Source organism: Pleurodeles waltl, chromosome 4_1 (assembly GCF_031143425.1).
Source record: "Pleurodeles waltl isolate 20211129_DDA chromosome 4_1, aPleWal1.hap1.20221129, whole genome shotgun sequence".
Taxonomy (NCBI): domain Eukaryota; kingdom Metazoa; phylum Chordata; class Amphibia; order Caudata; family Salamandridae; genus Pleurodeles; species Pleurodeles waltl.
The window spans coordinates 522915856-522938521 of NC_090442.1; the positions used below are offsets into that span (position 1 = coordinate 522915856).

The 22666-nt window shown below is 43.5% G+C and overlaps 1 protein-coding gene across 3 annotated transcripts in view; it reads left to right on the forward strand.

Moving 5' to 3' along the window:
* Window positions 1-22369, forward strand: part of GXYLT1 (glucoside xylosyltransferase 1) — a 131492-nt gene extending 109123 nt beyond the window's left edge. Inside the window, exon 7 of one of the 3 annotated variants that reach the window (XM_069228850.1) lies at window positions 19978-22369. In XM_069228850.1, the coding sequence (XP_069084951.1) occupies window positions 19978-20139 (162 nt within the window). In that variant the 3' untranslated portion in view covers window positions 20140-22369. The remainder of the gene's footprint in view (window positions 1-19977) is intronic. The other 2 variants (XM_069228849.1, XM_069228851.1) reach the window with 2 other exon arrangements.
* Window positions 22370-22666: the final 297 nt, after the last annotated feature.

Genomic DNA, 22666 nt, shown 5'->3' on the forward strand with positions numbered 1-22666 from the left:
TGGGACTCGTATTTATTTTCCCAACAATGAGCACAAAAGATAAGATACCTGAGGATTAACTTCTTACTCAATCAGGAAATCTCTCTGAATAGTAAGCATTTTCGTCTGTGCCCCATGGGCACTGGTGGTTCCTAACAAAAATCTCATATGCTTCTAAAAGCTAGAGGATTGTTCGTGGCTCTGAACAGCCAGCATGAGATGCTTTTAAATGGGAGGAAGGTTCCCTTTCTTCAGAGAGTGGACACCAGGTCATTCGGGGATGGAGCACCAAGTGGCTCATTCAGTAGTGCATCTGGTTACGTCATGTGGCCTGTTGTATTTCCTCTGCTCCCTGGTGGTTAGTTTGTGGTTGGGTGTCATCAGCTATATCATCAATAGTTAGTTTCTGTCATGTGTGTGATAAAAGATGTAGCCATCAGGATTGGAGTAGAGAGGGGTAGGTTCTGTGTTGTGTTTGAATTTGTGCTCAGCTGACATAGTAAGACACAGATCCACCCTGTGGGTCTTTGCATTTGTTTTATGACTTCGCTCAAGTCATGGATGCCGGTCTCATTCCAACAGTCTAGGAACTCACTGAATGGTCAGTTGTGTATCACATGAAAAGCTTACATTAAGGTTGGTGTATCTCTTGTGACAGTAAGCGAAGGGGCTTCTACCTGCTTGGCTTTTTGATGATGTGTGTGCAGTTGAGGCCACTATTGGGAGTTGAAGCTACAAATGTAAAAATCCCCGTGATGTTCTGGGGAAGATGATATGGCATTCCTTATTGTGTTTAAATGTGCATATAACCTTCGGTGCTTTGTAAGACTGATGGTAGTCAGTCTTCGTCTCCAGTAACTGTGTGAGGAGAGGGAGGGGTATGCATCAGGGTATGCTAATCTCAGCCACCATAGTGTGCAGCATGTTTTTCAGTGAGTTGTTTAAGAGGTTCTTGGTGAGTCTGAATCTCTTCAGTGATCAGTGATCTCCCGTATTTGTGCCAGTTGGAATTGCAAGCTAGTTTGAGCTGTTTTGCAGGCTCATGGTCTACAGTGCTTCCCACCTTAGGAACATAGTAGGGGTTGATGATTCTGTTGTCTTACTTCGAAGAGGGCTGCTGTTGTGATCACGCAGATGTGTGCTAACTGTGTTTAATTTGAAGCAGGGTGCATGTTGTTTTCGATGTGATGATTCAGGTGTGTCTCAGTTTGCATAATAGATTGCATTGCTCACTTTCCTTGCTGGGCTTGCTCATGCAAGTGTGTTTATTATCACATGACATAAGCTCCTGTTGGAGTATGTGAAGAGTATGCAGTAGGCAGAATCTGCCCTGTTTCCTCGCTGTAGTGTCTGGTGGGTGGTTCTGTTTAGATATTTAGTTCAGATATTTTACCAATACCATTTTAGCATTTAACTTCCCTTACACTTGGGCTCCTAAGACATCTGACAGTCCTATCTGGTGATGGCCATGCATGTTGTTTCTGGATCACAGGTCCCAGCATTAAACAATACAGTATCTTCTCAATTGACATGCACAGTAGCCCTGACAGATTCTGCAAAACCAAACGAGTGTGTGACGTTTTCACGGTGTCTCTTAGGATAAACCTGTTTTTTTTAACATTTATTTTTATTTTTGTCACAGTGACAATCAAGAAAAAAGAATAGCAGTAACTTCTTTGTCACAGAACTACCCCCACAGGTCACATTACTCAGTGTTACAATTTTTCAGTGCCAGGCTGTGACATCTACCACCCCTGGGTGTGGGTAATTACGACACAGTGATTTCCTCTTTTTTGTAGAATTACCCGGTCCCCTCCTGGCTTGTCGACGTGTATTTTACTCATGTACCTGACTTTCGTTCTATTATTCTCGTAGAATAAACACGGTTAGCTCTGTACAAGCAAAATTGTCAAATTGTAGTATAGAGTGGTTTATCATAAGGTAAGTCAGAATTCATCCTCTAAAGAGACGTTCATTTTTTACACTCGTAATGTTCATAGCTATTGTTGGCTGAATCGAGACTTCATAATTACGAAGATTTTTCATTCGTTCTTGTGGGGGTCGGGTAAAAAAACAACAAAAAAACGATTGGCTTGCATCAGTTTATAGTTATCATTAAATGTAAGCATGATTTTAAAGAAAGCACGTCTTTTTTCAAGCCTGTACCAAGGCAAACAATTGATTGCTCTTGAGCTCTTCCAAAACTTAAAATTAATGCATATCGTAAGGCAATCTGTTGTATAAAAACTTCCCAAATCAATATAAAATGTTAATGGTCCTTTATGACCGATTGTCGTTAGAATATAACACCGAAGAAAAGTACTTATGGGGGTCTGAGACGCCTTTGTATTGAAGGAAAATATACTTCCATAAAAATAATATTTCTCTACTTCCGCTTAGCATTGTCAAACGAAAATCATTACTGAGAATGTCTTCACTGCCTTTATTTATAGTCTCTATCTCTTTGTGGCTGTGTTAGCTGAAGCCCATTAATCCGCACTGACCTCACAGCTTTAATTTGCATTGAATTATTATTCTTCCAGTATTGGTTTTCATTTATTTTCGTTCAGTTGTATTAGATTAAATTATTAATATTCACATTGTTTTACTTCTGAAAACTTGACATTAATTTGTTCTTTTTATTTTTCCACCAACCCATCTGTTTTTAAGGAATTTTGTCTGTAATGAGCAAACAAATATCTAGCTAAAGCCTCAGGTACACTTTGGTGTTGCATGTTGTGCATTTCAGTTGTCCCAGTTTCCTCTTTCCATACTACAGGGAGATCATTCTAGTAATGGATGAAAAGCTCTTTTGCACAGGACAGCATAAGCAACAAGCGTTGGCAAATCCAGTAGCTCTCACCTATACTGAATCTATTGGCTTTGTATGTTTTTTAGACATGTTGTGCAGCAGTGCGGTTGCTGTGCAGCATGGCTGAAAGTACAAAATAAAATTACTATGATTTGGTCAAAGTAGCTATAGTGCTTTTTTGATTTTTTCTTTTACTTTCGTCCATGCAGCAGACCAGTCATGCTGCTTTACAACATGGCTCAAAAAAACATTGACAGACCCAAAAAGCTCTTGCATACGTGAGATCTATTTGGCTTTGTCAATGTGTTTTCTTTTTGTGGTTTAACACAGGACAGGATGAATAAGTTAGAGGGAGAAAGCAGCAACGTGGGACTGGGTGGAAGGACCAAGCAACAATGCGGCAGGGCTTGTGTTTTTTATGGCAGGTGGGGGTGAGCCAACACACAGTGGGAGGAGGATAGGGTTGGGTAAGCAATACAAGGGGCAGCAGGAGGAAGGTGGTAGGGGACTACAAACACTTTGGAAAGTGGAAAGAGGTAAGGAGGGGCAGCAAAACAGACAGTGGGAAGTTGCAAGCAACTACACAGAACAGGGGAGGAGAGAGACTGCCTGTAAACACAAGCACTCTTGCAGAGTGTTGATACTAAAAGAAAAAAATTAGCTCCGAAAGCTGAGCAGCGGAAGGACACTGGGAAAGAAAGAGGTAATTGGGCCATGCTCCAGGGAATGGACAAACGCACAAAGAGGGAGTGAAGCCAGCATGTGCTGACTAAAGTGAAGTAAGGAAATAAGAGTGATGATGAAGCCAACTAATGACAAGCAATGGGCAGGCTTTGAAGCCCCTTGTAAGTCAACAAAATGTCCTGCAAGCGAAAGCATATGCCCTGTTTCAGATGAGGACTGAAATCAACTTGATGGCTCTGGTCCATGCTTCTTGCCTAAACACTGTTTGCATTACTTTTTTTTTTTTTTGCTGATTATGTAAAAGATTTTAGCAAACCTTTTAATGACTACCCTTTCATGCACTTTTCACATTGGGTAATTCACAGGGCTAGTAGTTTTCTCCTGTTCTCTTGTATATTTGCCCTTATTTTTAGGTGCCAGCCTATGCCACAGGGCACTGAGTCCAAGAAATACAGGTTCTGTTGCTGCTGTTCTTTAGGCATTGACAGGCCTGTGGTTGGGGTGGAAACATGGTGTTCGATGGCATCTGTCGCTGTAGATACGCATGTTTTGCAATAGCTCGCCATCTGGTGTTGGGCCGGAGTGTTACAAGTTGTTTTTCTTCGAAGAAGTCTTTCGAGTCACGGGACCGAGTGACTCCTCCTTTTGTCTCCATTGCGCATGGGCGTCGACTCCATCTTCGATTGTTTTTTTTCCGCCATCGGGTTCGGACGTGTTCCTGTCGCTCCGAGTTTCGGAACGGAGAATTAGCTAATTTCGGAAGATTTTCGTCGGTATTGTTGCGTTCGGGATCGGCGTACTTAGATTCAACACCGCATCGAAGATCGAAGAGCTCCGGTGCCCTTCGGGGTAGTTTTTCGATCCCCCGTCGGGGCCTGGTCGGCCCGACCGCGTGCTGAAGAACGCCGATGGAACGGACCCCGTTCCGTTTCTGCCCCAAATGCCACAATAAATACCCCTATACAGACCAACACTTGGTCTGTAACCTGTACCTGTCACCTGAGCACAGTGAAGACACCTGTGAGGCCTGTCGTGCGTTCCGGTCCCGAAAGACACTCCGAGACCGTCGAGCCAGAAGACTTCAGATGGCGTCCGCGCCGACAGCCCACCGAGAGTTCGAGGAGCAGGAAGAGGAAGGTACCTTCTCGATCCAAGAATCGGACTCCGAAGGATTCGACGATACACAAACCGTGAGTAAGACGTCGAAAACCACACAAAGGAAGATTTACAAGGCCCAGGGGACGCCACTGCCATCAGGCCATGGCTCCACCCATAAATTCGGTGACCGACCGTCGGCACCGAAAAAGGCCCAAACAGTGCCGAGATCGTCCGACTCCGGTCGAGACACCGGCACGCAGCCTTCTCAGGACCGAGAAAGTGCTGGAGACCAGCCTTGACACCGAGATAGCGGTGTAGACACGGCTCGACGCCGAGACAGCGGCACCGACGAAGATCGACGCCGAGAGGTTTCGGCCCCGAAAAAGAAAAAAGTCAACTCGGAGCCGAAAAAACACGCAGACAGGGTTTCGGTGCCGAAACAAACTGCAAGCGACCCAGCTTCAGGCTCTTATACAGAAGAGCACTCGCTAACCTCCCAAATGCAAAAGCATAGGTTTGAGGAAGAGCTACAATCAACTGATGTGGACCATACGCAAAAGCGTATCTTCATACTGCAGGGGACAGGAAAAATAAGCACCCTTCCCCCCATTAGAAGAAAGAGAAGGTTGGAGTTCCAAACTGAACATACACCACAACCAAAAGTGGTGAAAAGAGTTACCCCACCACCCTCTCCTCCGCCCGTGATTAACGTCTCACCAGCACGAACTCCATCACACTCCCCAGCTCACACCACCATAAGCCAGGGTGACCAAGATCAAGACGCATGGGACCTATACGACGCCCCAGTGTCAGATAACAGTCCGGAGGCATACCCTACGAAGCCATCTCCACCAGAAGACAGCACCGCGTATTCTCAAGTGGTGGCTAGAGCAGCACAATTTCACAACGTAAGCCTCCACTCAGAACAGGTCGAGGATGATTTTTTATTCAACACACTCTCCTCCACCCACAGCTCATACCAAAGCCTGCCTATGCTCCCTGGTATGCTCCGGCACGCGAAAGAAATCTTTAAGGAGCCGGTCAAAAGTAGGGCAATCACACCAAGGGTGGAAAAAAAGTATAAGGCGCCTCCTACAGACCCGGTTTTCATCACTACACAGCTGCCACCAGACTCTGTCGTTGTAGGAGCAGCTAGGAAAAGGGCCAACTCTCACACATCTGGAGATGCACCACCCCCAGATAAAGAAAGCCGCAAGTTCGATGCAGCTGGTAAAAGAGTCGCAGCACAAGCTGCAAACCAGTGGCGCATCGCGAACTCCCAGGCACTACTTACGCGCTATGACAGAGCCCACTGGGACGAGATGCAACATCTCATTGAACATCTGCCCAAGGACTTACAAAATAGGGCAAAACAAGTGGTTGAGGAGGGACAGACCATTTCCAACAACCAGATCCGCTCCTCCATGGACGCTGCAGATACAGCTGCACGGACAATTAATACATCTGTAACTATCAGAAGGCATGCATGGCTCCGAACGTCTGGATTTAAACCAGAGATTCAACAAGCAGTTCTCAATATGCCTTTTAATGAAAAAGAACTGTTCGGTCCAGAAGTGGACACAGCGATTGAGAAACTCAAAAAAGATACGGACACTGCCAAAGCCATGGGCGCACTCTACTCCCCGCAGAGCAGAGGGAATTACAGCACATTCCGTAAAACACCCTTTCGAGGGGGGTTTCGGGGTCAGAGCACACAAGCCAGCACCTCACAAGCAACACCGTCCACTTACCAGGGACAGTATAGAGGAGGTTTTCGGGGACAATATAGAGGAGGGCAATTCCCTAGAAATAGAGGAAGATTTCAGAGCCCCAAAACCCCTACTACTAAACAGTGACTCACATGTCACTCACCCCCTCCACACAACACCAGTGGGGGGAAGAATAAGTCATTATTACAAAGCATGGGAGGAAATCACTACAGACACTTGGGTTCTAGCAATTATCCAACATGGTTATTGCATAGAATTTCTACAATTCCCTCCAAACATACCACCAAAAGCACAAAATTTGACAACACACCATTCCAATCTCCTGGAGATAGAAGTGCAGGCACTATTGCAAAAGAATGCAATCAAATTAGTGCCAAACACACAAATAAACACAGGAGTTTACTCACTGTACTTTCTGATACCAAAGAAGGACAAAACGCTGAGACCAATCCTAGACCTCAGAGTAGTGAACACTTTCATCAAATCAGACCACTTTCACATGGTCACACTACAAGAAGTATTGCCATTGCTAAAACTACACGACTACATGGCAACTTTAGACCTCAAGGATGCTTATTTCCATATACCAATACACCCATCGCACAGGAAATACCTAAGGTTTGTATTCAAGGGAATACATTACCAATTCAAGGTACTGCCTTTCGGATTAACAACCTCACCAAGAGTCTTTACCAAATGTCTAGCGGTAGTCGCTGCACACATAAGAAGGCAGCAAATACATGTGTTCCCATATCTAGACGACTGGCTAATCAAGGCCCATTCGTTAATACAGTGCTCAAATCACACAAATCATATCATACAAACCCTCTTCAAACTAGGGTTCACCGTCAATTTCACAAAATCCAAAATTCTGCCGCGCAAGGTACAACAATACCTGGGAGCCATAATAGACACATCAAAAGGAGTAGCCACTCCAAGTCCACAAAGAATTCGAAATTTCAACACCATCATACAACGCATGTATCCAACACAAAGGATACACGCAAAGATGGTACTACAACTCCTAGGCATGATGTCTTCATGCATAGCCATTGTCCCAAACGCAAGACTGCACATGAGGCCCTTACAACAGTGCCTAGCATCACAATGGTCACAAGCACAGGGTCACCTTCTAGATCTGGTGTTAATAGACCGCCAAACTTACCTCTCGCTTCTGTGGTGGAACAACATAAATTTAAACAAAGGGCGGCCTTTCCAAGACCCAGTGCCACAATACGTAATAACAACAGATGCTTCCATGACAGGGTGGGGAGCACACCTCGATCAACACAGCATACAAGGACAATGGAACGTACATCAAACAACACTGCATATAAATCACCTAGAACTTCTAGCAGTTTTTCAAGCACTAAAAGCTTTCCAACCAATAATAGTTCACAAATACATTCTCGTCAAAACAGACAACATGACAACAATGTATTATCTAAACAAGCAAGGGGGGACGCACTCCACGCAGTTAAGCCTGCTAGCACAAAAGATTTGGCGTTGGGCAATTCACAACCAAATTCGCCTAATAGCACAATTTATACCAGGGATCCAAAATCAACTCACAGACAATCTCTCTCGAGATCACCAACAGGTCCACGAATGGGAAATTCACCCCCAAATTCTGAACACTTATTTCAAACTCTGGGGAACACCTCAGATAGACTTGTTTGCGACAAGGGAGAACGCAAAATGCCAAAACTTCGCATCCAGATACCCACACAAACAGTCCCAAGGCAATGCCCTATGGATGAACTGGTCAGGGATATTTGCTTACGCTTTTCCTCCTCTCCCTCTCCTTCCTTACCTGGTAAACAAACTCAGTCAAAACAAACTCAAACTCATATTGATAGCACCAACTTGGGCAAGGCAACCCTGGTACACAACGCTGCTAGACCTATCAGTAGTACCCTGCATCAAATTGCCCAACAGGCCAGATCTGTTGACACAGCACAACCAAAAGATCAGACACCCAGATCCAGCATCGCTGAATCTAGCAATCTGGCTCCTGAAATCCTAGAATTCGGGCACTTACAACTTACCAAAGAATGTATGGAAGTCATAAAACAAGCCAGAAGGCCATCCACCAGGCACTGCTATGCAAGTAAATGGAAGAGGTTTGTTTGCTACTGCCATATTAATCAAATACAACCATTACACACAACTCCAGAACATGTAGTGGGTTACTTGCTTCACTTACAAAAATCTAACCTGGCTTTCTCTTCCATTAAAATACACCTTGCAGCAATATCTGCATACCTGCAGACTACCTATTCAACTTCCCTATATAAGATACCAGTCATTAAAGCATTCATGGAGGGCCTTAGGAGAATTATACCACCAAGAACACCACCTGTTCCTTCATGGAACCTAAATGTTGTCCTAACTAGACTTATGGGTCCACCTTTTGAACCCATGCACTCCTGCGACATACAGTTCCTAACCTGGAAGGTGGCATTTCTCATCGCCATTACTTCCCTAAGAAGAGTAAGCGAGATTCAGGCGTTTACAATACAGGAACCTTTTATACAACTACACAAGAATAAGGTCGTCCTAAGGACCAATCCTAAATTTTTGCCAAAGGTTATTTCACCGTTCCATCTAAATCAAACAGTGGAACTTCCAGTGTTCTTTCCACAGCCAGATACCGTAGCTGAAAGGGCACTACATACATTAGATGTCAAAAGAGCATTGATGTATTACATTGACAGAACAAAAAACATCAGAAAGACTAAACAACTATTTATTGCATTTCAAAAACCTCATGCAGGAAACCCAATATCAAAACAAGGTATAGCCAGATGGATAGTTAAATGCATCCAAATCTGCTACCTTAAAGCTAAACGACAGCTGCCCATTACACCAAGGGCACACTCAACCAGAAAGAAAGGTGCTACCATGGCCTTTCTAGGAAACATCCCAATGCAAGAAATATGTAAGGCAGCCACATGGTCTACGCCTCACACATTCACCAAGCACTACTGTGTAGACGTGTTATCCGCACAACAAGCCACAGTAGGTCAAGCCGTATTAAGAACATTATTTCAGACTACTTCCACTCCTACAGGCTGATCCACCGCTTTTGGGGAGATAACTGCTTACTACTCTATGCAAAACATGCGTATCTACAGCGACAGATGCCATCGAACTGAAAATGTCACTTACCCAGTGTACATCTGTTCGTGGCATCAGTAGCAGTAGATTCGCATGTGCCCACCCGCCTCCCCGGGAGCCTGTAGCAGTTTGGAAGTTACCTTCAATTATTTATATATGTATCATCTCAACCTTAAATAGGTGCATACTTAGTCACTCCATTGCATGGGCACTATTACTACAATTCAACTCCTACCTCACCCTCTGCGGGGAAAAACAATCGAAGATGGAGTCGACGCCCATGCGCAATGGAGACAAAAGGAGGAGTCACTCGGTCCCGTGAGTCGAAAGACTTCTTCGAAGAAAAACAACTTGTAACACTCCGGCCCAACACCAGATGGCGAGCTATTGCAAAACATGCGAATCTACTGCGACTGATGCCACGAACAGATGTACACTGGGTAAGTGACATTTTCATTACATATCATTTTCTTATAGCTACATCACTCATAAATTGTCTATGTGGTTGGCCATCTTCAAAGTTCATATACCACTGGAGTTCCAAGAGCCTGTCACACAGAAGCTAGAAGATAAGGAAACATCTCATTACACTAGCCTTCAGGGACCTACTCATCTAAGCGGTGCTCTGCCATTAACAAGTCTGATTTGAGATTCACAATCATTTTGGGCAACCTCTTCAGAGGTACCCATTTATACTAATTCCAGGCCCTGAATAATTCACGATTCATAATACCTCCTCCTTGTCTGAAAGACCTTGGGTACCATACTCAGTGGGTCTGACCACACTGCTGGTTTTCAGATGCAAAAAGATCGCTCAGAATTACGTTTGTGTCTAGCACATTAGGACTGCCTTATATGTCTTATCCTTAAAGAGTAATATTTAACTTGGGGAAGGAGATACGTAGCAACAATCCCAAACTCCACATTAGCACAGAACCACCCACTAACCAGCCTTAGCTACAAGTGCATCTTCACCCTCTTCCAACATTCCCACAGGCATATTCCACATTTGATCCACCACACATCATCAACCACCATTCACTTCTTGAGGCACAGCCACTCTCTTCACCTTCAGCACACACAGGGCACTGGCACAACACCATGCTTTATTTGCACTCTTCATTCACTGTCACCACCCTCCATCTAACCACCCCCTGCCTCAGGATGAGAGGAAAGAGAGGGGAAGGCAGAAGAATAAGGTTGGTGAAAAAGTAGAGTGGATGACATAAGGAGAAAGGAAAGAGAGGGATCACTATGTTGCAAACTCTAAAAAGAATGCATCTGGGCTCTGATTGCACTTTCATCACTTCAAAAAGACCTGGTAACCTTTATTAATTACTTTATGTTCACCATTTTCACCATCTGCCAAATTAGAAAGCGCTTAGAAACAATGTGGACCCCAGCATAAAGAGCCATATTAAATCAAAGCGACTAAGAAGAATAAAAATGAGAATGTGGTCCAGTAGCAGTTGCATAAAGTTGTTTTCTTGAAGCGTAGTACCTCTGTTTTAGCCATTTCTAAGTTCTGATGAGATGTTGTCTGTTGGTTTCCCACACGGATTCCTTATACCAGAAAATATGGTTTATGCTCCCGATCTCCCATTTGACAAAAATAGTTTGATATGAACTAAATTGCTGTATTCTTATGATTCAGTTTCCTACAGATACCAGCTCTAGGCACTGTATAACCAGGTCACATAGATGCAGCTGGTTCTGTCAACAGTGTGTCTTCCAGCATTCCTATTGTTTTTCAGCCAGTGCAACACAGTCTCCGTGTAGGATTTGTAATGGGTACAGTGAATGTATACAGGTAGCCTGTTTACTCCTGCCAACTGGAAACAGCTCTGCCTTAAGCCCTCTCACCCTAGTGCATTAATGGCTCAGCAGTTGCAACAGTGAAGGCCTATGGCTGAAAAAAACAAGAGGCGTTGCCGCAACATCCTGCGATTCTGGGCAAATCACCTAATCTCCTAGCATAAAAAAATTAATGTGAACTTATGTGATGTAACTGGTGCTCATGTAAAGTGTCTAATACTTTGCGTGTTTAATACTTTCAGGTCAGGTCAAGTTTGTGCTATATAAAAATTTAAATAAATACAATATAGCACCTTCATTTACAGTGGGAGCAGTGGACGGACATTAATTAAGTTAAATCAGGCTGTGTTTCGTCCATGCTCCACACAAACTCAAGGAAGTCATCCAGTAAGTGATGCCTTGCAAGTGGGATCGAATCAGGAGGCAGTAAAGAAGAGTGATAAGAATGCCAACAAATAGTAAGTAATGGGCGGGCTTAAAGCCCCTTTTTAGAAAGATATATATATATTTTTTTTAATTGGCACAATAGGTTGTTGTCACGCGACAGCGAATGCACGCTGCCTGCAGGCTCGACCTAAAAACAATGGGGAAGAGACACGAAAGGCTTTAGTCTGTATGTTTTAGAGTATCAGAACGTTAGAGAGCAAAACAAAAGGGGTGACCGGCAAATGATGAGATACATTTCCAAGTGGTCAGATATGAAAACAATAGCATCCTTCAGAAGCGTTTAGTGCCTTTGCTACCCATGCAAAACGAAAAATCAAACTCACTATCACATGCAGAAAAAAGATCAGTGCATTCTATGGTGAAAGAGTAAGGCCTGAAGAAGTATCGAAAGGACCCTAGGGTTCTTGTGGTGGTGGACATGATTTCATATTACACCTCAACCTTGTTTGCCACTACATTTTCCTGGTGTTATCTGTTCTGCTGAGAGAGAATGGAAAGATGCTGAAAGTGGGCAAGAAGCAGCTTTTTCATCAGGCGGGAATCGGCCTGGTCCTGTACACCTCCTTTGCAATGGGCCAGATCACATGGATTCTGCTCACACACCTTGAGCTCCACCCCTGCATTTCTTTCTTGTAGCAAACATTCAAAATAGTTATCCCTATTCGGATTCCTTGAGCTGTCGAGATAAGGGTTGGACCTGTAGCATTGACCACATCCCCTTGGGGTGAATTCATAGTAAACCTACTTGATTTGTGTTCCAGTGCCCCTATTTTGATAGCGGTGGATTCATCCTCTTGGAAGGAGAATGCATGAGATTCCCTTCTGCAGGTTACATGCCCGCCTTTCAATTTTAGTCCTTCTGTTAATAGTTCCAGTCCCCTGTAGTACCAGTTGTAGGCTGTAGTTCTTGGGTCTATGTTGGTCTGGCTGTATATGTTTTCAGACCTTGGAAAGCCCCATCCTGACTGATGGACTACAACTAATGCACGATTTTGAAGCCATTAATTTAATTTTCATTTTACACTCCAGTATATTACATCTGCATCTTGCGATATCAGTGTGCCTTACAGTTGTTAATGGTACAAGGAATATGTGCTGTGAACATACAGCGGTAATTGTGTTGTAATAGTGCGGTTGGGGATGGGGCAGTGGTAGGTAGGGTTTGCTAAAGGGGAGGTAACAACAATGGTTGTGGTCGGTGAGCCAGGTAGGATTAATCGTAAGGAGAAAGTTAACAAGAGGAAGGGGAAAGATCTAATCTGCAGTGAGCAAAAATGTGAAGTTCTAAAATATGGATTCACTACCTTTATTCCCTCTTGACCGTGTCCAGTTACATTAATATCGTGGAGATGAAAGGTAATCATCTTGGCCTTGAAGGTGTTTCGCCTTGATGCAGAGTAGGAGAGCTCCAGTCTGCAATGGTCACACCACTGCAGTGCTGCACATCACCTGACAGGACGGGACTAATGCCATCCTCTCGTTACAGTCGCAGAATAGCCATGCAAGTGGGTTTTGAAAGAGAAAATCGCATCAGTTGATCAGTACTGGCCAGCTCATGCTCGGCAGGCTGACATTGACAAATTAACAGTGAAAGGTACTGCAAAAGGTAGTGCCTTAAAGCTATTGAGTGTGTTTTTTTTTACATTTGGGGATAGGGAGAAGTACAATCTATTTGTGTCCTAAATCTTCGTCTTAAATGTTCTATAACATTTTTCTTTGGGGGATGTGTTTCTGCCCATTTCGAACTGTATGTGTAATTAATTATTTTATCCACAATTGGTCCACAAGGTATGAAGGAGGCAGTGACACACTATAACCAATAAATTCTCACGTGGCCCTATTCATTTTGATTATACACTTATCTGGAAACCTTTATTATTTTTAGATGTCTTGAGGGACCTCTATTTTGACAGGAGGACCAGATTATCCGTCCTCTCTAACTTTCTCTGAGCTCAGCTGTATGGCTACTGGGAACCTTGTCTTTGTTACCTCAGGCTATCTCAAGAGTAGTTTGATTCTTTTGACATCCAAAAACCATTGAACGAACCCAAGATACAAATTGCGTGGATATTGTCACAAAGAAAAGGGAAGAAGGTGAGGGTGAATGGTAAGCTTATAGGGGGACGGCCTGCACATACACAGGGCCACACATAAGTCTGGACTTTCAAATTGTTTTGGTTCTTTTGCATGGAAACTCCATTCTTCTACCACAGCTGGGGGGTGTAACAAGAATCTGAAGGAAGGGAATGTAAGGCCAGGAATACCAGACTCTGGAGACTCACTGTAGCGACAGTGATTTTCAGTCTTATTCTCTAGGTTGGGTTATTGTAATGCCCTGTATATGGGTTCGCAGTAATTTGTTCTCAAGAAACTGCAAGTGGTGCAGAATGCTGCTGTGCAGATCCTAAAAAACCTTCCCAGATACTCGTCAGCATCAAATGGGGGGGGTGGAGGGGGGGCAAGTGGGGGCGTATAGTTTTCTACACTGCACATGTCTGCAGTGGAATAGATTGCCTCTACATCTGAAACAGCAATCTAACTTTCTTACTTTTCGCAAAGTATTGAAATCATGGCTCTATCCTGTATAATCTAGTGTTAGTGTACTCCTCGCCTGTTCCCCATTGATTTTCAGCTTGTTTGCATTTTATGGATTCTTCTAGCGCCAAGACATTGGGTATGTGCGCGCTTTATAAATTAACTCATAACTTACAGTAAATAATCACTGCTTTTATATTCTTTTCAGATCCTTTTTGGATCAAGATAAATAATTGTCGTCAGAGTGAGTGTTTCTTTGCTATGCTTATCATCCTTTTTTCGGTTTAGATATTTTTTAACTGAGGCTTCCTAAATATCTATTATAGTGTTTTATGCGTTGTGTTTTTCTTAAACACATAATGTATAGCTCTAATACACAGAATAGGCCACGTGGTGGCACCATTAGACCATGGATTACATTATAGGCAGTACGTTACAAGAAAGCTGCGTTGTTTTGTTAATGGCACAGTGTGTAAACCTGAAACCATCCATGAACTGCCACAGCTTTGTATCGCTGCTAGATGGCACTAGTGCCTTGCAATAGAAAACTAAATCTGGCTCTAAACAGTCAAACCTTACTGCATGAGCAGTCCACTGGTGACAAGTACTGGTAACAAACACAAGAGCTTTTCATTGTGACACTTCCATCCTGATATAAGTGAACTACTCCGAACTACTTGAGTACCCAAAGCAAAGAAAAAGGGGGAGGCGAATCAGGGCTTTTTACTTTTTAACATCCTTTGGCAAGACATAATTTGCAGTGATGAGCATCACATTAGTTTGTCCAAAATAAAATGCCCCTCATGTTCCCCACCTGATCTTTAAAAGGAAAGCAGTCTTTCACAAACTGTTCAATGTCAGGCCATAGTACAATCCCCGTTGGAAGCGCCATTCCCCCTGCTGAGTCTCCCAGCTTTCTTCTTAGTACTTCTGGCTACTTAACCATGAAAACCTTCTCGCCATCTTGAATCTCGAGCCTTCCTGGAAATACCATTGAGGCTTCATTGCCATTGCAGTCAGCTCTGTCTATACTGCCCAGCCTCAAGCTCTCGCGGCTGCGGTCCGGGACAACTTGTACCTTAGGATCTCTCCCATTCAGACCCTGGTTTCTGGCTGCCTCGTGCATCACCAGTTCACATCGTTCTGAGCCACTCTGCGTCGCCTGCTTCTCCATTCAGTAGTTCCCTGGTGCGTAAGCGCATTGCCTTCGTCACCGCGATGTCGGCCTACTCTGTCATTGAACAGCGCTGTATGTAGAAACTGTTGCGAGTGAAGTGGATAGAACCAAATCCTGACTGTCGAATCTCCTCTCGTTTTCCAGGGGCTGTGTTTTGCACCAGTGAGAGGTGTGAACAGATCTCAAATTTCCTGAATCGCGAACTTGTCCCTCATAATTAACAACTCAAGCACTACAACGCAACAACTGAGGTTGCCCCTGTTATACTGTGACAACCAAATAGTTTCCAGCAGTAGTTCCGTCAAATACATCTTATCCTTGATTCTTGTAGGAAGTGCGTTGAGTTCCTACAAGGTCACCATATAATGAGCAACCTTCTCCCGGTCAGTGGGCCTCTGTTCCCTAGTGCGCTCCCGTATTAACCCAGGAGTTTTCTGGACGTCCAATATCTTGAACTGAAAATGTCAGATTCGTCCTTAGCTGCAGATCGATATGACTTAGGAGGCACTCAGGCTCCATGCTGCTGCATTTCCAAAATTCACTCGGCTCATCAGACTCTGAGACTTTTGCGTATCCGGAACCCTCCCCTGCCTCAGCCAGGTGGTGCTTTTCTACCCTATCCCTGCATCTGCCTGAAAGCCTCCACTTACCCACCCAGAAACCCTTTTTCATGTGTATTTGATTTAAGAAAGGTATTTAACCAAAATCAGGAAGCAAGGGCCTACGCTTGCTCACTAAGATAAAATAACATCGAAGAGACTTCCTGACTATTACCAGTTGTGTTGATGTATAAAGTGATTGTAACATGCAATCTCAGTCAGCAGGCAGTGTTCCTCTCATCTCAGTTTCTTCTATTATGGTACTAATCTGGAATTTGACCTTTGCACTGCAGTATTGCATGTGTGACTGCGTGCTTATTAGTACCTTGGCGCTATTGGATGTAGCCATCTTTATAAACAAAGCACTAGTGAATCACAGATCGAGTGCTGTCACTCCTGTGATCTGGAAAGACCGTTCTGCATGGTACAGGGGACACATGGTTCACGTTTGGCTTCGGTACTAGTCCAGAATGAAACACTGCAGTATAGTTCACCAAATGACCACTATTGGTGCCAGAGCAGCCTCATGTAAGAACCCAAATGCTTTCTGCGCTCTCTTCCTGTGCATTTTGTGAATGACTGTATACCTGCATATCCAACAGTACTCAGTCTTGTTAGCAGAAAACCCATAAGAACAGGCCAAGAGGGCTGGGACACAGTTACATGTCAGTCTCGCCACTGCTCCTGAATTGGATGAATCCCATCTTATGGGCGCAAAACCCGTTCCGATTAGAGTCACATTGAGCATTTAGCATCTCTGCTAACAGTGGTTAAGTGAGTAAGTACCAAAGAATGTGAGAGAATATTAAAGATTTGTTCTTCTTACACTCACGCCTTTAACTATTGATTTCACTTAACGTAGCTGCGTTCTGTTGCTCTGAGCTGACCATCACGGCCCAGTGTGAGGAAGCCGCACCTCTTTTATCCAAACTCGCCAGCCACTCGTTGACAAAGCCACAACTCCTAAAGAATGGAAAGCAGCGGTTGTTACACCACTTTCAAAGAAGCCCTTGGCAGATCCAGCAGTGTTTTCTGACTCTATTCCTATTTCACTGTTGCCATATTCTAAATGTCTTGAATCTGCTGTGAATGCTCAACTGTCCTTAGAAGGGCACCATCTGCTATGTAGTGCAAAAGCTGGTATTCATCCATCATACATTACAGTCACTTTTTTTTTTTTTTTTTGCTGCTCGATGAATCCCGGATGCCTCTTGTCATCCGTCTCAAGTTGTCAGCGGCTTTTGATATGATCCTGGCAAAATACTGACAAACTGAAAAGTCATCCCTAGTCTGATGCACGACACCCAAGTAGGATGTGTGCCTGGTGTGCACATCCAGAACTCACCTCCAACTCCTTGCACACTTCCTGTGGCAGGTGGGAGAGGACCCCATGAGACAATAATTGCCTCATTGGATACTCAAAAGGCACTTTGCTAAAGCTAGGATAGATTTAACCAAGGTACATCATTTCGATAAAAACCCATTATCATTAATAGACTGCTGGGAGAGTTCCTATCAGATGTATTCTCAGTTTATAGGGGAATGTCACAGGGCTTCATTTGATTGCCTCAGAAACGCAAGCTGCGGCAATCAGACAAGCAGAAAATATCACACATATTGATACAAAGGCGGGTACACCCAAAATGCTTTTGTATGCAGACGACATACATCTCAAAAACAAACAAAAAAGAAACTACTTATCAATACCTACCCTTGTATTTCTTAATGGATACAAATATACCACATTGCAGAACAATTGTCCCAACTTCCTTACTGTAAAGATCTTCTGATGTGGGTATATATTAAAAGAGCACACCTAGGTCACATACCCAGTATTGACTGCATCTACCACAAAAAAACTGATACCCCCACTGTCACCACCCACCCACCCACACACACACACACACACACACACATCATGTTGAATGCATGCAATACAGGATGTAGACCACTCTAAGTACACATATATTTACACAATGCTGCCCTAATGTGGAACATCTCGGGCCTGTTATTTGGAGGCCAAAGAGTTCCAAGGCACATATAGGTTGGAGGTGGACTTAATTCCATAGGTGACTTAATACACCCGTTGGAGATTGCCCCTATTACATGGATTATCGCACCATTGCCGGTAGGTTTTATGGGAGCAAACTACTTTTTCCTTCTGTGTGTCTCCTTCGTGCTCATGTGAATGACAACTAAATAGTAGAGGTGAGCGGAAGACGTCGATTTCGTGCAGCGCAGTTGTTATCGTAACATACAAATGTTCCTGCAGCTCATTAAAATAACCTTTAAGTGGAAACGCATTGCGAATGAAAGGTGAACGAGGTTTGTTTAGCATGCTGTAGGTTTGGTTATCACCGGTGAACGAGCAGTGTAGGTGGCGTCTCACCTGGCATGGATATCCTGGTGTGCCTTACGGTGGGAGTCCCTGTGAGAATCACATTTCTGTTTTGCTGCCCTGTTTGCGATGCCTGCAGTTCACCTTGAGCTGAGTTGGTGTTCTATTGCAACAGCCAATTACCTTGTCTCCCTGTACATGGCTCTGTGTGCTCTGATGCACGAACCGAGCCCAACTCGTCGTCCATAAACAGTGAAGTAACTGCAGACAGCGTGAGCAGGAGCAGTGGTGCACCGCACTGTACGTACCGCCATGTGTGCCTTGGTGCATGCACTGAGCCCGCCCTATCCGTAGACAGTATAATAACGCGCAGACAGCGTGAACAGGAGCAGTGGTGCACCGCACTGTACGTGCCGCCATGTGTGCCTTGGTGCATGCACTGAGCCCGCCCCATCCGTAGACAGTATAATAACGCGCAGACAGCGTGAACAGGAGCAGTCGTGCACCGCACTGTACGTGCCGCCATGTGTGCCTTGGTGCATGGACTGAGCCCGCCCTATCCGTAGACAGTATAATAGCGCGCAGACAGCGTGAACAGGAGCAGTGGTGCACCGCACTGTACGTGCCGCCATGTGTGCCTTGGTGCATGGACTGAGCCTGCCCCATCCGTAGACAGTATAATAACGCGCAGACAGCGTGAACAGGAGCAGTCGTGCACCGCACTGTACGTGCTGCCATGCGTGCCCCTGTGCATGCAGGAGCCCACCCCTTTGTGCACAAACAGTAATCCGGTGCCTTGTTCAGCTCTCACACAGGTTGTTTGTAGGTTGGGCGGGCCTTGCCTCGGTGTTGCTTCTGGCAACGATGTTTATGGCGGATGCTGGTGCACCCCCAGTGAGAGGAGGGAGCATGCAGAGACGGTATCTTTTTACCCAGACCGACTCCGTGGGCACGGGTTACCACCAATCAACAATAACACAGCTAAACAGCAAGTTTATCCATGGATTTTGTAGGTAAAGGTAGTATGGTGTAATTGACTTAAATGTCACACACGTTTGGATGTATACGACAGTTAGTAAAATCTTCATATTAGAAAAACATCACACAACGTGCTTTATTTGACATGTTACCCACCTCTTATCAGAATTTAGATATTTTGGGAGATTTATAACAAAGCAGTCAATGAAATAAATTGTGGCTACGTTTCACGTTCTCTAGCGAGATGTGGTAGATTTAGTCCAAGGTGTTAAATGCACGTGTTGTGCAGTGGGTTGGAGAGGGCAGCGCGGGAGTGGTATTCTGATGGAAGTAGCATGACAGATTTAAATTAGGATGCTAATTGGCAACATTTTCATTTTGGGCTGCAGATAGAGGAAGAATATAAACGGAAGTATTTTGGCTGCAGGGCCACTGGAATTTTGTGGCAGGAAAAGGCCAAATTATGAGGCAGGGTTGACCAATTTATGTGTCAAGAAAAATACAGTTATGAATTTACACCACCAACAGCTCTAACTCAAGCAAATGCAAGAAGTATTGTATTGCAAATACGTGTTTCTGTTGTGCATGAATTTACCATAATCTTTACTGACAAATGACTTGATGTTATGCGTATATAAGTAAATTCATCTCTTCTTTTTTGGCAGTACTCTTTTGGGAGTGACCTCGTCCAAACCTTGTTGGACCCTTTAAAACTGGAACTGAAACGGACTGTGCACACTTACTGTGGCAGAATACCAACCGTATTTTTAAAACAGCTCACAAAAAGTATTGAAGACATTTACAGCAGCACACCTAAAGGGGGGTGATCTTCAGGGGGAGAAAAACGAAGGAAGAACTGGAATTTGTGAAAAACGGACGCGTAATGTGGTTTGAGATGGAAACCCACGGACAAAGTGCTGGTTTTCAAAGAATCTGTTACACGTGTACTGATCTGCTGCCTAACCAAATGAAGACAAAAAAATGAAAATACAAGACTATGGTTTTGATACACGAGGCCTTCCGATACCCTCTGAGGGTTAGGAGAATGGGCACCGCAGACCCAGCCTCCATCTTTAGATGCCTCGCTGCTCGTGCGCAGGTGGGTGAACAATGGGTTGCAAGCCTCAGCACTCGACTAAACTGTGAATGCAGCAGTCATTTGACTCAGCACTAACCTCACTTTAAAAGTGTGAGATGAGAATTGTTTACAATCAAATAATGTATTATATTATGTTTTGTATTTGACAATCCATACGTGCCTTTTATGTTACCATTATGTTGACAATCATTTTATCTCAGAAAATGTATGCCGCTCTTAAGTGAACTGCAGATGGTTTTTTTTTTTTAAAGCACTGGAAGGACAGTTCCCTAAGGAAAGTGTTTGCTGTTTTACCTACAGAAATCTGTGACAAAACATAAAAGTGTTATGTTCATTGAGCCTAGATATAAATCCGACCTGGTGATTTTAGTGACATGTATCTATTTGTGCATTATGTTGAAATGTTGTTAATACTATTGATTTGGAAATGCGTGCTTTTGGAGGCAATGTTTTCAGCTATCCTGGCAATACTGGAAAGAGCCAAAACAAATTAAGAGAGTTTTTCTTCTGTAGCAAAGTTTATGTTTAAAAATTCCTAGCAGCATCATATCATAAAGAACTCTAAAATATATAGTTGGGGGTTTCACCAAAGGTATCCTTTTTAGACTAATCGGGTATTGTTTAGTGATAAAAATAGCTTGCTTCTGACATTTTGAATGTGGTCTCATCCCCTCAACTTTACATCATATTTAATCCACGATGAACAAGTCCTTAAAGCCTTCAGGTAAATATTGAAAATGTTACCCACTGTGAGTAGATGGTTTAATGTAATGTTCTACCTAGACGTGTATATGTTAAAAAACACACTCTTCATAGTGGCCGAATGATTTGATACAATTTAAACTGGACTGGGACAGGGTTGCGATGTCGTTACCATTTGCAAGCATTTTCCCGTTGTGTTTGGTTAAATGTGATTGATGCCTCTTATTCCCGCTCCATTTTGCTATCGTCATGTTCCACTTTTGAATATATAGTATCATTTGAATTGCTCCTTGAAAGCTGTTGACCAACGTGCGCTCACATTTCAACCACTATTCCGGTCATCATTTTAAATTAAGAATCCCGATGTAAATGATGTATAGCTGCGCCAGGGTGCACAATTTTTCCAAAACGTCATCCAGTCCTTTCAGATGAATACAAAAAGTCCAACTCTCAAGAGCCACACAAATAACATTCTCCCATCCTTACTTGTTGCTTAAGGTGTGTCGCCCAGTATGCCGCAGTCTGACAGCCACCAGAGAGGCTTCCTGGCGCACACTGCCGTCTCTTACCAAGCGTACAAGCTAGACAGCCGCGTGCCCTTCAGGTGGCTATTTCATTGTGCACAGATCCACAGGGGAGTGCTTGTTAAACATCTCATATAATTGATAATACCGTGATCCCTGTTCTGTATTTTCTTGACCCCTTGATAGATTCTTGGGAAGGAACTGCCTTTACAACACGACTTTCGGTTGAAATAGTTACATTTGTGGGGGGCTATACGAGCAAAATTGTGTTTAACTTTTAACTCATAAAATTGAACCGTTGAACTGTGTTAAATCGTTTTATTACCTGGTGTAAATGCCACCTTTCGATATGATGATGGGAAACAATACAAATTGTCGAATAATTGGAGATTATTTTAACTTTTTAATTTTTAGGTGTTTCTGGATTTTGTTTGTGCACATGACAATGTGTAGACCATCGTTAAATATGAATGTTGAGTTTACTATTGAAGTGTGGAATATGCTAACTATATTTTATAACAAATATTGAAATCTATTTGAAGCCGAATGAGATTTTAAATCTGTATTAATGGAAGATGTATATGATATAATATTTTTTTATATAAACATTTTGATACAAAAGAATGTCACTTGTTCATCTTTTTACCTGCTTTTAGTGTGAGTTAATTTTAATCATTGCCTTAATGTTTGTTATGCAAAGAGTAATTTAATAAAATTCCGATTAGCAACTTGAATAGAATATTCAGCACTGGCCAGTCAATCACAATGTTCCTTAGTGGTCATTAACTACTGGTACAAGGCCACCCAGGAAGTATTCTATTGGTGCCAGTCCCTTGCTCTCTGTAGCTGGATGAATTATTTTATCCTGACTGGCGCTGCTTCTCCTGTTTCCTCTCTCTGTTTTGTTTTTCGGCCAGGCAAAGCCAAAACTTCTTATATTAATGCACAGAGACTGGTCTTTGGGTCAACGTCTTTCAGCCATTAGGTGGCTTTGGTCAATCCCTAACAGCTGCTGCCTGGTGAAGTTTT